This window comes from Sapajus apella, unplaced genomic scaffold (assembly GCF_009761245.1).
Source record: "Sapajus apella isolate SASKATOON/1434 unplaced genomic scaffold, GSC_monkey_1.0 scaffold154, whole genome shotgun sequence".
In the NCBI taxonomy this organism is placed as follows: Eukaryota; Metazoa; Chordata; class Mammalia; order Primates; family Cebidae; genus Sapajus; species Sapajus apella.
In genome coordinates, this window is record NW_022437094.1 from 1,390,643 (window position 1) to 1,408,559 (window position 17,917).

Below are 17,917 nucleotides of genomic sequence, written 5' to 3' on the forward strand. Positions count from 1 at the left end.
TGATTCCAAAACCCGGCAGAGACTCAGCAAGAAAAGAAAACTTCAGGTCAATATCCATGATGAACATAGATGAAAAAATCTTCAATAAAATACTGACAAGCCGACTGCAACAGCACATCAAAAACTTATCCACCATGATCAAGTAGGCTTTATCCCGGGGATGCAAGGCTGGTTCAACATACACAAGTCTATAAACGTAATTCACCACATAAAGAGAACCAAAGACAAAAACCACATGATTATCTCAATTGATGCAGAGAAAGCCTTTGACAAAATTCAACAGGCCTTTATGCTAAAAACTCTTAATAAGCTAGATATTGACGGAATGTATCTTAAAATAATAGAAACTATTTATGACAAACCAACAGCCAATATCATACTGAATGGGCAAAACCTGGAAGCATTCCCCTTGAAATGTGGCACCAGAAAAGGATGCCCTCTCTCACCACTCCTATTCAATATAGTGGTAGAATTTCTAGCCAGAGCAATCAGGCAAGAAAAAGAAATAAAGGGCATTCAAATAGGAAAGGAGGAAGTCAAATTGTCTCTATTTGCAGATGACAGGATTGTATATCTAGAAGACCCCATCGTCTCAGCCCCAAATGTCTCTCTTTTTTTTTTTTTTTTTTTTTTTTTTTTGAGATGGAGTTTCACTCTTGTTACCCAGGCTGGAGTGCAATGGCGCGATCTCAGCTCACCACAACCTCCGCCTCCCGGGTTCAGGAAATTCTCCTGCCTCAACCTCCTGAGTAGCTGAGATTACAGGCATGTGCCACCATGCCCAGCTAATGTTTTTTGTATTTTTAGTAGAGACGGGGTTTCACCATGTTGACCAGGATGGTCTCCATCTCTTGACCTCGTGATCCACATGCCTCGGCCTCCGAAAGTGCTGGGATTACAGGCTTGAGCCACCGTGCCCGGCTCCCAAATCTTTTGAAACTGATAAGCAACTTCAGCAAAGTCACAGGATACAAAATCAATGTGCAAAAATCACAAGCATTCTTATACACCAATAACAGACTTAAAGAGAGCCAAATCAAGAACAAACTTCCATTCACAATTGCCACAAAGAGAATAAAATACCTAGGACTGCAACTAACAAGGAACGTAAAGGACCTCTTCAAGGATAACTACAGGCCACTCCTCAATGAAATAAGAGAGGACACAAACAGATGGAGAAACATTCCATGTTGATGGTTAGGAAGAATCAATATCGTGAAAATGGCCATATTGCCCAAAGTAATTTACAGATTCAACGCTATCCCCATCAAGCTACCAATGACCTTCTTCGCAGAACTGGAAAAAAACCACCTTAAACTTCATATGGAACCAAAAGAGAGCCCACATAGCCAAGTCAATTCTAAGCAAAAAGAACAAAGCGGGAGGCATCACACTGCCGGCCTTCAAACTATACTACAAGGCTACAGTAATCAAAACAGCATGGTACTGGTATCAAAACAGAGATATAGACCAATGGAACAGAACAGAGGTCTCGGAGGCAACACAACATATCTACAACCATCTGAGCTTTGACAAACCAGAGAAAAACAAGCAATGAGGAAACGATTCCCTGTTTAATAAATGGTGTTGGGAAAACTGGCTAGCCATGTGCTGAAAGCAGAACCTGGACCCCTTCCTGACACCTTACACTAAAATTAACTCCAGATGGATTAAAGACTTAAACATAAGACCTAACACCATAAAAACCCTAGAAGAAAATCTAGGCAAAACCATTCAGGACATAGGTGTAGGCAAGTACTTCATGACCAAAACACCAAAAGCATTGACAACAAAAGCCAAAATAGACAAATGGGACCTAATCAAACTCCACAGCTTCTGCATAGCAAAAGAAACAGTCATTAGAGTGAATCGGCAACCAACAGAATGGAAAAATTTTTTTGCAATTTACCCATCTGACAAAGGGCTGATATCCAGAATTTGCAAAGAACGAAAACAGATTTACAAGAAAAAAACAAACAAGCCCATTGAAAAGTGGGCAAAGGATATGAACAGACACTTTACAAAAGAAGACTTACATAAGGCCAACAAACATGAAAAAATGCTCATCATCACTGGTCATAGAGAAATGCAAATGAAAACTACATTGAGATACCATCTCAGGCCAGTTAGAATGGCGATCATTAAAAATCTAGAGACAATAGATGCTGGAGAGGATGTGGAGAAATAGGAACACTTTTACACTGTTGGTGGGAGTGTAAATTAGTTCAACCATTGTGGAAGACAGTGTGGCGATTCCTCAAGGACCTAGATATAGAAATTCCATTTGACCCAGCAATCCCATTACTGGGTATATATCCAAAGGATTACAAATCGTTCTACTATAAGGACACATGCACACAAATGTTCATTGCAGCAGTGTTTACAATAGCAAAGACCTGGAACCAACCCAAATGCCCATCGATGATAGACTGGACAGGGAAAATGTGGTACGTGTACACCATGGAATATTATGCAGCCATCAAAAACGATGAGTTTGTATCCTTTGTAGGGACATGGATGAACCTGGAGACAATCATTCTCAGCAAACCAACAGAAGAGCAGAAGATCAAACACCGTATGTTCTCACTCATAGGCGGGTGTTGAACAATGAGAACACATAGACACAGGGAGGGGAGCACTACACACTGGCGTCAGTTGGGGGGAAATAGGGGAGGGACGGTCAGGGGTGGGGAGCTGGGGAGAGGGAGGGATAGCAAGGGGAGAGATGCCAGATGCAGGCGATGGGGAGGAAGGCAGCAAATCACACTGCCACGTGTGTACCTATGCAACAATTTTGCATGTTCTTCACATGTACCCCCAAACCTAAAATGCAATAAAATAAATGGGGAAAATATGTTGATGACACATTAACATACTAATATGATATTCTTTTAATAAATTTGGTCAGGTGACTTGTTTACGTAAAGTTGCATTGTTTTATTTCTTCTTAGATTTGAGGAGGCGATGAAGGAGGCTCATGCTGTAGATCAAAAGCTTGCAGAGAGGCAGGAAGATGAAGCCAGCCTGGAAAAGAAATGGCCCTTCCTTGGAGTTCCTTTCACAGTCAAGGAAGCTTTCCAGCTGCAAGGTACTATTCTCTTATTTTTGGCCACATGAGTTTAACTCACAAGTGGCTACATTTTCTAAAATTATAAACTAAAAAGGATGTTATAAAGGTGAAGGACTAACTCATGCTGCTTCTTCACTTTTAAAATGAGAGAATCTATTCAGCAAGTTGCATTGGAAAAAGAAATAATAATGGCAATTCTCTGTTAGCTCTATGTGGCATATGGGGGCACTATGATCAGTACCTATTAATCCTCACAGCCAACTTATAAGAATAGTATTATTGACCTTATATTTCAAATAAGAAAATTGAGGCTTATGTCTTTAAAGTAGTTTGGCTAAAGCCAAACTTGGATTCTGATAAATACCTGTGCTTTCTCTTTGAAACAGTTCTTATTTTGTAACATCTTGCTAGCGTCAACAGTAAATGAAAATCTGAAATATTTGGAAAGTAAATGACATACTTTAAAATAACCCATGGGTCAAAGAAATAAATCACAAGGAAACTTTTGAACTGAAAGAAAAATTATGATAATATAACAAAACTTATGGGATGTAGATATATTAGCACTTACAGGGAAATGTATGGCTTTCAGCAAGTATATTTGAAAAGAAAGATGTAAAATCAATAACTGAAGCCTGGCCTTAAATGGCTCCTGGGAAAGGGGTTAGTGAGGGAACTGCGGCGTCATGTTCACCGGGAACCTCTGGGATCCTAGCTATAGGGAAACCCTTGTCCCCTCTGGGTGTATGAGCTGGCAGGAAGATCTGGTAGAGAGCAGGCAGAGATGGACCTTCAGAGGGTTTGGAGCCTGGAAGCTTTTGGTTCTCTGGGCAGCTTTAGCTGAGAGCACCCACAGACATCAATCCCCAGGTCTTCCCATTCCTCCAAGGATGTGCTGGCCGGAGTGACCTATGAGCCAGTAGAGAGCAGGACCAGCTTCCCCATGGGACTGAGGTGCATTGGCCCTGCAAGCTTTCCTGCCTGGCAGCCCCTCCCAGCATCCATGCCTAGCTGCTTTGTAGGAGCAGTTTCACATAACAGCCCCTGTCACCCAACCTCAGTGTATTGATGCACCTAAGTACTTTCCTGGCTAGCCTGGATCATATTGGATCCCCTAGCATAGCTAGAGCTGAACCCCAGCTAAGGGACAGCAAGGTGCACCCAGGGTTGCAGTATGCTACTAGAGAGCAAGGAACAGAGATCTGTGGACAGTATCAAAGCAGGGGAGCAGCTCCCACTCATAGAACACTGAGAGGGAGAGATGCATGGTTTCCTGGGCCAGGTGAGATGGGCATGCCTCCCTCCACAGGGTGCGTCCATAGTGTGTGGTGTATCTCTCTGCTTCAGCCTCTTCCTGAGAGGGCTGGTGGTACAGAACAGCTAACAAAAGAAATGCCAGTGCAGCACCACTGTTCAGAGGGGCTCTTCCAAATCTCAGGAGCAGATCTGGTGAGGGGAGTGCTGTCTCTTTCTGTTCTCCCAACTCAAGGACATGCCCACATATTAAAGGACATACAAAAGAACTGCACAACTTGGTATTAACCTAGCTACCAGCCATTACTCTTATGCTTCATCTACTGGATTGCAGCCCAAATTACACCACCAATCAATCATCCTACCAATATGTACACCTGTGAAACCAAGTGAAAGAATTCAAACACACATAAAGATTCTATACAGAACACTGGCCTTCTGAAAGAGTCCACAAACATAGCCAACTAACTATACTAAACTTACACCACAGTTACAGAAATAACAATCTTCAAAGATTAGAACAAATCAGTGCAAGTACTCTAGAAATATAAAAAGCCAGAGTGTCCCTGTTGACCTCAGAACAAGTCCAATAGCTCCCCAGAAATAGTTTTTAACGAGTCTCAAATGACTGAGATGACATAGACTTCAGGATCTGGGTGTCAGTGAAACTTATTGAGATTCAGGAGAAAGTTGTAATCCAAGGAATCCAAAGAATTCAGTGAAATGACCCAAGAGATGAGACATGAAATGGGCCTTTAGGAAACAACCAAACAGAGCTTCTAGAACTTAGAAACTCACTATGAGAATTTCATAATACAATTGGAAGTATTAGCAGCAGAATAGACCAAACTGAGTAAAGAATCTCAGAGCTTGAATACTGTTTTTTCAAATCACCTCAATCACACAAAAAATAAAGAAAAAAGAAATTAGAAAAATGAATGAAACCTCCAAGAAATATGGAATGATGTAAGGAAACCAAACTTATGACTTGTCAGCATTCTCGAGAGAGAAGGAAAGAGAATAATAAACTTGGAAAATATATTTGAAGTGAAGAGGCTGACACCAACCTTGGTGAAAAGGTTGACATGCAAATCAAAGTGGTACAGATAATGGTGGTCACATGCTATATAAGATGACCATCCCCAAGGAACATAGTAATCAGATTCACCAAGTTCAATGCAAACACACACACACACACACACACACACACACACACACACACACACACACACACACACACTCTCTCTCTCTCTCTCTCTCTCTCTCTCTTAAAGGCAGCTAGAGAGAAGGGTTTAGTTACATACAGAGGGAACTCCATCAGGCAAGCAGTAGAACTCTCAGCAGAAAACTTAGCAACCAGAAGATATTGGGGGTCTATTTTCAGCATCTTTAAAGACAAGAAATTCCATCCAAGAATTTCATATCCTCACAAATAAGCCTCATAAATGAAGGAGAAATAAATTTCTTCTCAGACAAGAAAATGCTGAGAGAATATTTTTCAACTAGACCAACCTTAAGGAAGTGCTAAACATGGATTCAAAGAGTGACACCAGCTATCACAGAAACACTCAAGCTTATAGCTTTCATGAACTATAAAACAACTGTGCAATCAAGACTGTATAGCAAACAGCTAATAGCATGACTTGAATAAAATCACATGTATCAATACTAACCTTGAATATAAATGAGCTACATTTCCCAATTAAAAGGCAGAGTGTTGGCCAGGCATGGTGGCTCATGCCTGTAATCCCAGCTCTTTTGGAGGCCAAGGCAGGTGGATCATGAGGTCAGGAGTTTCAGAACAGCCTGACCAACATGGTGAAACCCCATCTACTAAAATGACAAAATAAAAGACAAAACACAAAAATTAGCTGGACGTGGTGGTGTGTGTTTGTAATCTCAGCTACTCAGGAGGCTGAGGCAGGAGAATTGCTTGAATCTGGGAGGTGGAGGTTGCAGTGAGCTGAGATTGCACCATTGCACTCCAGCCTGGATGACAGAATGAGACTCTGTCTAAAAAAAAAAAGAATGTCAGGCTGGATGAAAAAACAAGACCCAACCATCTGTGGTCTCTGAGAGGTCCATCTCACATGTAATGACATTCACAGGCTCAAAGTGAAAGGATGTACAAAGATCCATCATGTAAACAAAAAACAAAAAAGAGCAGGATTTTCTATTCTTTTTATCATATAAAATAAATTTTTAAAGCAGCAACAATGAGGAAAGACAAAGAAAGGCATCATAAAATGATAAAGGTTTTAATTCAACAAGAAGACTGACCCATCTTAAACATGTATGCATCCAACATTGGAGCACTCAGATTCACAGAAAAAAACTTCATAACATAAGAAAATTCTTAGACAGCTACACAATAATATTAGGAGATTTCAAAACCCATCTGACAGTGTTAGACAGATTATTGAAGCAGGAAACGAACAAAGAAATTCAGGGCTTCATCTCAACAACTTGACCAATTGCACTTAATAGACAGCTACAAAATGCCCCACCCAACAACCATGGAATATACATTCAATGGAACATACACTACATGGTCAGTCCTACTTCAAGTCTCAATAAATTAAAATATTAAATCTTACCAAACACTCTCTTGGACCAGAGTGAAACATAAATAGAAATCAACATCAAGATCTCTGAAAACTACACAAATACATGGAAATTAAACAACTTTCTTATAAAAGAACTCCTAGCTAAACATTGAAATTAAGGCATAAATCAGTAGCTGCAACACTAGAAAGAAGGTGGAGCAAAAGCAGCAAATCACACTGCCACGTGTGTACATATGCAACAATCTTGCATGTTCTTCACATGTACCCCAAAACCTAAAATGCAATTAAAAAATAAATATATAGCTAGTGCTCAACTTATGACCACGATTGGTTCTGACAGACTGGTCATAACACGATTTGGTCATAAGTTGAGTAGACTATATGTACAGTACTGTGAAATGATGTTATAAAAATCTTTAAGTCATATTTTATCATAATTTTCTTTCATTATTGTTATATATCATAATTTTCTTTGTTCATTTTATGCCATTTGTATCACCTCTACACCACTTTGTTTCTTATTTTCACATTCGTCACGTTTAAGTAAAACACTGCATTACCAGTACAACTGGTTTAATATTTGCAAAACATACAAAATTACAAAATACAGGTGCATACAAAAATACAAAATACAGGTGTAAAAATACCATAGGAAACATTTTCCCAATTACAAAACATATCAAAATATATAAACATGTACGAAGCATTTTGTTGGCCACTGGTGCTTGGCTGCAGATAGTTGATGTCGTCATCTGTGGCAGCAGTTGGGGTTACCGGAGTTGGTTTTTTCATAAACATGGTGAGCTTTGTCTGAATTGTATGTTTCTTTTTTTCTTCATAAATTTCACAATATGTATGAAACACATCATGTGCCATCCGTTCAATCCTTGCAAATGGTTCAATGTTTGGGTCCATTGCTTCGAAATGTGTAAGAAGTTTATTCAGTAAAGATAAACCGTCTGATAATCCCTTAGTTGTGAACTTTCTTTCTGGCTCCTCCTCTTCTTTTTCTGCTTCTCTTCTTTCTTCTTCCACCACTCTTTCTTCTTCCAGTTCGATTAGCTCTTCATTTGTAAGTTCTCCGGATTCTTTGTCTAGCAACTCTTCAACATCTTCCATTTCACACTCCAAAGAAAGGTCTTTAGCGAGTTTTACTATTTTTTCCCGAATCGTTTCAAGTTCATGTTCACTGTCAAATCCATCAAAATCATTAACATCGCGCTTAACACAATTTTTCCAGATGTCATTCATGCACTTTGTTGTCACAGCCTCCCAGGCAGTAGCGATATTCTTTATACACATCAAAATGTTGTATTGTTTCCAAAAATCTACAGCGGAGCAGTCGTGGCTAGCGATTGTGGTCGTAAAGTTGAATGGTCATAAGTTGCATAGGTCATAAGTCGATCAATACCTGTATATACAAACCAAAAAAAAAAAAAAAAAAAAAGAAAAAGAAAAAGAAAATCCCTTTGTTTCCAGAAAATCTCCTGAAAAAGAGGCAGACTTATTCAGCCCTCAAAGCCACACAGGCAAAGCAGGCAGTTCTGGCAAAGAAGGAGCAGAGAAAAGGAAAAAGGCTCAGGTTTAAGTGACTGGAGTCATTTCTACACGATTCCTGGAAGCAGAAGCATGGCAATGTGCATCTCAACCACCTAGAAGTGAAACCTCTTGCCTTGGATTTGCCAGATAAACATTCCTTGGCCTCTGTTATATGCATCAAAAGGATTCATGTTGTGAGTTTACTGGCTCAGAGAACTATTGCAAGACCTCACCCAAAGAAAAATTTTCATGGTGTCTTTTTAAAAGTCATCCCCCAGAACCTAAAAATGCTGCATAAAATGGAACCTTATGTGATCTAGGGATTTACAAATCTGAATTCTGTACGGGAACTCATTTTGAAATGTGGACAAGCCAAAGTCAACAATAAGACCATCCCTCTGACAGACAACACAGTGATTGAGGAGCACCTGTGGAAGGTTGGGCTCATTTGCTTGGAAGACCTCATTCATGAAATTGCCTTCCCAGGGAAGCATTTCCAGGAGATCTCATGGTTCTTGTGTCTCTTTCACCTCTCAATGGCCCTTCATGCTACCAAAAATAGAGTGGGCTTCCTCAAGGAGATGGGCACACCTGACTATTGAAGTGAACTCATCAATCAGCTCATTCGCCAGCTAAACTAACTCAGGTACCAAACTGCAGTAAATTTTTAACAATGAAATGGAAACACTTTTTTCTTTCTGTTTTTTTTTGGGGGGGGGCGGGAGGAATTTTTATCAAATATCTTCAGGGAAGATTATTTCCTGCTTTATTTTCAAAAACTGGAAAGGAAGTGTCAAAGAAAAGACAGGAACTGACCAGATGTGGTGGCTTACATCTTTAATCCCAGCACTTTGGGAGGCTGAGACAGGTAGATCACCTGAGATCAGGAGTTCGAGACCAGCCTGACCAAAATGGAGAAATTCCATCTTTACTAAAATTATAAAAATTAGCCGGGCATTTTGGTTCATACCTGTAATCCCACCTACTCAGGAGGCTGAGGCAGGAGAATCACTTGAATCTGGGAGGCAGAGGTCGCGGTGAACTGAGATCGCACCATTGCACTCCATCCTGAGCAACATGAGCAAAATTTTGTCAAAAAAAAAAAAAAAGTGGCTCGATCCAAGATGGCTGAGTAGGAGCAGCTCTAGATTGCAGCTCCCAGTGAAAGCACGGAGGGTGAGTGATCACTGCATTTTCAGACAGATATTTATTGCCCACAGACTAGGAGATTCCTGGGCAGAGGAGCACCATGGGTCTCCAATCTGGCTGTTTCAGCCAGCACGGCGGGTCTCTACACACACACAAAAAATACTCACATGGGCCCGGGCGCCATTTCAGCTGTTGACAGGAGCACCTGGGAGACGTAGTCACCCATTCAACTGATAAAAAGGGGACTGAAATAGGGAGCCAGGCCAGGAGATTCCTGGGTGAAAACATGCCACGAGTTTCCAGCATGGCTGTTTCAGCCAACTCAGTGGGTCTCCGCCCAAAATCTCACACAAATCTGGGCATCTTTTCAACTGGCGACTGGAACACCTGGGAGACAGAGTGGCCTGTTCAACTGAAAAAAAGGGGACTGAAACAGGGAGCCAGGACAGGAGATTCCCAGGTGAAAAAGCACCACAAGCCCCCAGCGCAATCTGGGCATGGTTTCAACAGGTGACTGGAAAGCCAGGAAACAGAATAGCCCATTCAACTAAAGAAAAGGGGTCAGAGGCAGGGAGCCAGGTGATCAGGCACGGCTGGTCCCACAACCAGAAAGACCAGGAATCTGAAATGCTCTGGAGAGAGAGTTTCAAAGCAAGCACAGCTGAACCTGGGATGATCCAGCTCTGTGGGAGAAGGGTGTCCACCATTACAAAAGAAATCCACCACTACTGAGGTAGTCTGCCATTTCCGAGGCAGTTCTAACTAGACTCCTATGAACAGGACTGCAGGGAAGTTCACACAGCAGCTGGGCAGAGCCCACAGCAGCTCAGCAACATCTCTGCTGGTAGACTGTGACTAGGCTGCTTCCTCGCTGGGCATGGCATCCCTGAAAAAAGGCAGTACCACTACAGAAACTTATAAATAAAGTCCCATCTTCCAGGGAGAGAGCACCTGGGAAATAAAAGGCCGTTATGAGTTCTGCTGCAGCAGGCTTAAACGTACCTGCCCAGCAGCTCTGAATGGAACAATGGAGTTCACAGCTCGGCACTTGAGCTCCTATAAAGGACAGACTGTCTCCTCAAGCAGCTCCCCGACCCCTGTATATCCAGATTCAACTCATAAAGGAGAACTCAGACAGACATCTGGCAGGTATCCTTCTGGGACAAACATAACAGAAGAAGAAACTGGCAGCAACCCTTACTGTTCTGCAGCCACTGCAGTTGAGGCCCAGGCAAGCAGGATCTGGAGTGGACCTCCAGCAGTCCTACAGGAGAGGGGCCTGACTGTTAGAAGGAAAAGTAAGAAACAGAAAGAAATAACATCATCAGCAACAAACAGGGTGTCCACTCAGAGACTCCACCTGAAAGTCACCAAATACAAAGAACACAGGTATATAAATCCACGAAGATGGGACGAAACCAGCTCCAAAAGGATGAAAACACCCCAACCAGAGTGCCTCTCCTCCTCCATGGGATCACAATTCCTAACAACAAAGGGAACAAGACTGAATGGAGAATGAGTCTGATGAATTGACTGAAACTTCTGTCAGAAAGTGGATAATAAGAAACTTCTCTGAGCTAAAAGAACAAGTTTTAACACAATGCAAAGAAACTAAGAACCTGGAAAAAAGGTTTGATGAAATACTAATGAGAATAAACAGCTTAGAGAGGAATATAAGTGAATTGATGGAGCTGAAAAACACAAGACGAGAACTTTGTGAAGCATACACAAGTTTCAATAATTGAATTGACAAAGCAGAAGAAAGGATACCAGAGGTCGAAGATCAACTCAATGAAATAAAATCAGAAGGCACAATACGAGAAAAAAGGGTCAAAAGAAATGAACAAAGCCTCCAAGAAATATGTGATTATGTGAAAAGACCTAATCTACGTGTGATAGGTGTACCTGAATGTGATGGAGAGAATGAATCCAAGCTGGGAAACACTCTTCAGGATGTTATCCAGGAGAACTTCCCCAACCTAGCAAGCCAGGGCAACATTCAAGTCCAGGAAATACAGAGAACACCACAAAGATATTCCTCAAGAAGAGCAACACCAAGACACATAATCGTCAGATTCACCAGTGTTGAAATGAAGGAAAAAATGCTAAGGGCAGCCAGAGAGAAAGGTCAGGTCACTCACAAAGGAAAGCCCATCAGACTCACAGCAGATCTCTCAGCAGAAACCCTACAAGCCAGAAGAGAGTGGGGGCCAATATTCAACATACTTAAAGAAAAAAGCTTTCAACCTAGGATTTCATATCCATCTAAACTAAGTTTCATAAGTGAAGGAGAAATAAAATCCTTTACGAACAAGCAATTACTCAGAAATTTCATCACCACCAGGCCTGCTTTACAAGAGCTTCTGAAAGAAGCACTAAACAGAAAGGAACTACCAGTACCAGCCACTCCAAAAACGTACCAAATAGTAAAGGGCAGTGACACAACGAAGAAACTGCATCAACTAAAAGGCAAAATAACAAGCTAACATCAAAATGGCAGAATCAAACTCACACATAACAATATTGATTCTACATGTAAATGGGCTAAATGTCCCAATCAAAAGACACAGACTGGCAAATTGGATAAAAAGCCAAAACCCATCAGTGTGCTGTATCCAGGAAACCCATCTCACATGCAGGGATATATTTAGGCTCAAAAAGAGATGGAGGATGATTTACCTAGCGAATGGAGAGGAGAAAAAAAAAAAAGCATGAGTTGCAATCTTGGTCTCTGATAAAATAGAATTTAAACCGACAAAAATCAAAAGAGACAAGGAAAGACATTACATCATGGTAAAAGGATCAATACAAAAAGAAGAGTTAATGATGCTAAATATATAAACAACCAATAAAGGAGCACCAGGTCCAGATGGGTTCACAGACGAATTCTAGAGACATACAAAGAGGAGCTGATACCATTCCTTCTGAAACTATTCCAAACAATCCAAAAAGAGGGAATCCTTCCCAAATCTTTTTTAAATTGCATTTTAGGTTTTGGGGTACATGTGAAGAACATGCAAGATTGTTGCATAGGTATACACATGATGGTGTGATTTGCTGCCTTCCTTCCCTTCACCTGTATCTGGCATTTCTCCCAATGCTATCTCTCCCCAACTCACCAACCCCTGCTGTCCCCCCCCCATTTCCTCCCAACAGACCCCAGTGTGTGATGCTCCCCTCCCTGTGTCCATGTGTTCTCATTGTTCAACACCTACCTATGAGCGAGAACATGTGGTGTTTGATCTTCTGCTCTTGTGTCAGCTTGCTGAGAATGATGGTTTCCAGGTTCATCCATTTCCCTACAAAGGACATGAACTCATCGTTTTTGATGGCTGCAAAATATTCCATGGTGTATATGTGCCACATTTTCCCTGTCCAGTCTATCATCGATGGGCATTTGGGTTGCTTCCAGGTCTTTGCTATTGTACACAAACATTTGTGTTCATGTGTCCTTATAGTTCAATGATTTATAATCCTTTGGACATATACCCAGTAATGGGATTACTGTGTCAAATGGAATTTCTGTCTAGGTCCTTGAAGTATTGCCACACTGTCCTCCACAATGGTTGAGCTAATTTACACTCCCACCAACAGTGTAAGTGGTCCTATTTATCCACATCCTCTCCAGCATCTGTTGTCTCCAGATTTTTTAATGATCACCATTCTAACTGGTGCGAGATCATATCTAAATGTGGTTTTGATTTGCATTTCTCTGATGACCAGTGATGATGAGCATTTTTTCATATGTTTGTTGGTCTCATGTATGTCTTCTTTTGTAAAGTGCCTGTTCATATCCTTTGCCCACTTTTGAATGGGCTTTTTTCTTGTAAATCTGTTTTAGTTCTTTGTAGGTTCTGGATATTAGCCCTTTGTCAGATGGGTAGACTGCAAAAATTTTTTCCCATTCTGTTGGTTGCCAATTCACTCTAGTGACTGTGTTTTTTACTGTACAGAAGCTGTGGAGTTTGAATAGGTCCCATTTGCCTATTTTGGCTTTTGTTGCTAATGCTTTTTTGGTGTTTTGTTCATGAAGTCCTTGCCTACTCCTATGTCCTGAATGGTTTCATCTAGGTTTTCCTCTAGGGTTTTTATGGTGTTAGGTCTTATGTTTAAGTCTTTAGTCCATCTGGAGTTAATTTTATTGTGTCAGAAGGAGTCCAGTTTCTGCTTTCTGCACATGGCTAGCCAGTTTTCTGAACACCAATTATTAAACAGGGATTCCTTTCTCCATTACCTGTTTTTGTCAGGTTTGTCAAAGATTGGATGGTTGTAGATGTGTTGTGTTGCCTCTGAGGACTCTGTTCTCTTCCGTTGGTCTGTATCTCTGTTTTGCTACCAGTACCACGCTGTTTTGATTACTGTAGCCTTGTAGTATAGTTTGAAATCCGGTAGTGTGATGCCTTCTGGTTTGTTCATTTTGTTTAGAATTGACTTGGCTATGCGGGCTCCCTTTTGGTTACATATGAAGTTTAAGGTGGTTTTTTCCTGTTCTGTGAAGAAGGTCATTGGTAGCTTGATGGGGATAACATTGAATCTGTAAATTACTTTGGACAGTATGGACACTTTCACTATATTGGTTCTTCCTAACCATGAACATCGAGTGTTTGTCCGTTTGTGTCCTCTTGTATTTCATTGAGCAGTGGTTTGTAGTTCTCCTTGAAGAGGTCCTTTATGATCCTTGTTAGTTGTATTTCTAGGTGTTTTATTCTCTTTGTAGCAATTGTAAATGGGAGTTTGTTCTTGATGTGGCTCTCTTTAAGTCTGTTATTGGTGTATAGGTATGCTTGTGATTTTTTCACATTGATTTTGTATCCTGAGACTTTGCTGAAGTTCCTTATCATTTTCAGTAGATATTGGGCTGAGATGATGGGGTCTTCTAGATATACAATCATGTCGTCTGCAAATAGATACGATTTGACTTCCTCCTTTCCTGTTTGAATACCTTTTATTTCTTTTCCTTGCCTGATTGCTCTGGCTAGGACTTCCAGTACCATATTGAATGGGAGTGTTGAGAGAGGGCATCCTTGTGTAGTGTCAGATTTCAAAGGGAATGCTTCCAGTTTTTGCCCATTCAGTAGGTTATTGTCTGTCAGTTTGTTGTAAATATCTTTTATTATTATGAGATATGTTCCATCAATACCTAGTTTATTGACGATTTTTATCATAAAGGGCTGCTGAATTTTGTCAAAGGCCTTCTCTGCATCAATTGAGATAATCGTGTGGTTTTTGTCTTTGGTTCTGTTTATGTGATGTATTACATTTATAGACTTACGTATGTTGAACCAGCCTTGCATCCCTGGGATGAATCCTACTTCATCATGGTGGATAAGCTTTTTGATGTGCTGTTGCAATCGGCTTGCCAGTATTTTTTTGAAGATATTTTCATCTATGTTCATCATGGATATTGGCCTGAAGTTTTCTTCTCTTGCTCTGCTGGGTTGGTATCAGGATGATGTTGGTCTCATCAAATGATTTCGGAAGTATTCCCTCTTTTTGGATTGTTTGGAATTGTTTCAGAAGGAATAGTACCCGCTCGTGTTTGTATGTCTGGTAGAATTCGACTGTGAACCCTTCAGGACCTGGGCTTCCTTTGGGTGGTGAGCTCTTAATTGCTTTCTCAACTTCGGACCTTGTTATTGCTCAGGGTTTCAACTTCTTCCTGGTTTAAGCTTGGGAGGATGCAAGTGTCCAGGAATTTACCCACTTCTTCCAGGTTTACTAGTTTATGTGCACAGAGTTGTTTGTAATAATCTCTGAGGAAGGTTTGAATTTCTTGGAATCTGTGCTGATAACCCCATTGTCGTTTTTTATTGCAGGCATTTGATTATTCTTTTTTTAAATTTATTTTATTGCATTTTAGGTTTTTGTATACATGTGAAGAACATACAAAGTTGTTGCATAAGTACACACGTGGCAGTGTGATTTGCTGCCTTCCTCCCCATCACCTACATCTGGCATTTCTCCACTTGCTATCTCTCCCCAGCTCCCCACCCCCCACTGTCCCTCCCCTATTTCCCCCCAACTGACCCCAGTGTGTAGTGCTCCCCTCCTTGTGTCCATGTGTTCTCATTGTTCAACACCCACCCATGAGTGAGAACATGCAGTGTTTGATCTTCTGCTCTTCTGTCAGTTTGCTGAGAATGATGGTTTCCAGGTTCATCCATGTCCCTACAAAGGACACAAACTCATCGTTTTTGATGGCTGCATAATATTCCATGGTGTATATGTGCCACATTTTCCCTATCCAGTCTATCGTCAATGGGCATTTGGGTTGCTTCCAGGTCTTTGCTATTGTAAACACTGCTGCAATGAACATTCGTGTGCATGTGTCCTTATACTAGAACGATTTGTACTCCTTTGGATATATACCCAGTGATGGGATTGCTGGGTCAAATGGAATTTCTATTTCTAGGTCCTTGAGGAATCGCCACACTGTCTTCCACAATGGTTGAACTAATTTACACTCCCACCAACAGTGCAAAGGCATTCCTATTTCTCCACATCCTCTCCAGCATCTGTTGTCTCCAGATTTTTTAATGATCGCCATTCTAACTGGGGTGAGATGGTATCTCAATGTTGTTTTGATTTGCATTTCTCTGATCACCAGTGATGATGAGCATTTTTTCATATACTTGTTGGCCTTGTATATGTCTTCTTTTGTAAAGTGTCCGTTCATATCCTTTGCCCACTTTTTAATGGGCTTGTTTGTTTTTTTCTTCTAAATCTGTTTTAGTTCTTTGCAAATTCTGGATATCAGCCCTTTGTCAGATGGGTAAACTGCAAAAATTTTTTCTCATTCTGTTGGTTGCTGATTCAGTCTAATGACTATTTCTTTTGCCGTGCAGAAGCTGTGGAGTTTGATCAGGTCCCATTTGTCTATTTTGGCTTTTGTTGTCAATGCTTTTGGTGATTTGGTCATGAAGTACTTGCCTACACCTATGTCCTGAATGGTTTTGCCTAGATTTTCTTCTAGGGTTTTTATGGTGTTAGTTCTTATGTTTAAGTCTTTAATCCATCTGGAGTTAATTTTAGTGTAAGGTGTCAGGAAGGGGTCCAGTTTCTGCTTTCTGCACATGGCTAGCCAGCTTTCCCAACACCATTTATTGAACAGGGAATCCTTTCCCCATTGCTTGTTTTTGTCTGGTTTGTCAAAGCTCAGGTGGTTGTAGATATGTTGTGTTGCCTCCGAGACCTCTGTTCTGTTCCATTGGTCTATATCTCTGTTTTGGTACCAGTACCATGCTGTTTTGATTACTGTAGCCTTGTAATATAGTTTGAAGTCCGGTAGTGTGATGGCTCCCGCTTTGTTCTTTTTGCTTACAATTGACTTGGCTATGTGGGCTCTCTTTTGGTTCCATATGAAGGTTAAGGTGTTTTTTTCCAGTTCTGCAAAGAAGGTCATTGGTAGCTTGATGGGGATAGCATTGAATCTGTAAATTACTTTGGGCAGTATGGCCATTTTCACGATATTGATTCTTCCTAACAATGAACATGGAATGTTTCTCCATCTGTTTGTGTCCTCTCTTATTTTGTTGAGCAGTGGCTTGTAGTTCTCCTTGAAGAGGTCCTTTACTTTCCTTGTTAGTTGTATTCCTAGGTATTTTATTCTCTTTGTGGCAATTGTGAACGGAAGTTTGTTCTTGATTTGACTCTCTTTAAGTCTGTTATTGGTGTATAGGAATGCATGTGATTTTTGCACATTGATTTTGTATCCTGAGACTTTGCTGAGGTTGCTTATCAGTTTCAGGAGATTTGGGGCTGAGACGATGGGGTCTTCTAGATATACAATCATGTCGTCTGCAAATAGAGACAATTTGACTTCCTCCTTTCCTATTTGAATGCCCTTTATTTCTTTTTCTTGCCTGATTGCTCTGGCTAGAACTTCTAACACTATATTAATAGGAGTGGTGAGAGAGGGCATCCTTGTCTGGTGCCACATTTCAAGGGGAATGCTTCCAATTTTTTGCCCATTCAGTATGATATTGGCTGTTGGTTTGTCATAAATAGCTTTTATTATTTTGAGGTACATTCCATCAAAACCTATCTTATTGAGGGTTTTTAGCATAAAGTGCTGTTGAATTTTGTCAAAGGCCTTCTCTGCATCAATTGACATAATCATGTGGTTTTTGTCTTTGGTTCTGTTTATGTGGTGAATTACGTTTATAGACTTGCATATGGTGAACCAGCCTTGTATCCCCGGGATAAAGCCTACTTGATTATGGTGGATAAGCTTTTTGATGTGCTGTTGCAATCGGATTGTCAGTATTTTATTGAAGATTTTTTCATCTATGTTCATCATGGATATTGGCCTGAAGTTTTCTTTTCTTGCTGAGTCTCT

At 40.7% G+C, this 17,917-nt stretch overlaps 1 protein-coding gene across 2 annotated transcripts in view; it reads left to right on the forward strand.

Annotated features, from left to right (window-relative positions):
• The window catches only part of FAAH2 (fatty acid amide hydrolase 2), a 286,150-nt gene that overhangs the window by 36,894 nt on the left and 231,339 nt on the right, over positions 1–17,917 (forward strand). For both annotated transcript variants that reach the window (XM_032266098.1, XM_032266099.1), the window contains exon 3: positions 2,952–3,088. In XM_032266098.1, coding sequence (XP_032121989.1) covers positions 2,952–3,088 — 137 coding nt within the window. The remainder of the gene's footprint in view (positions 1–2,951; positions 3,089–17,917) is intronic.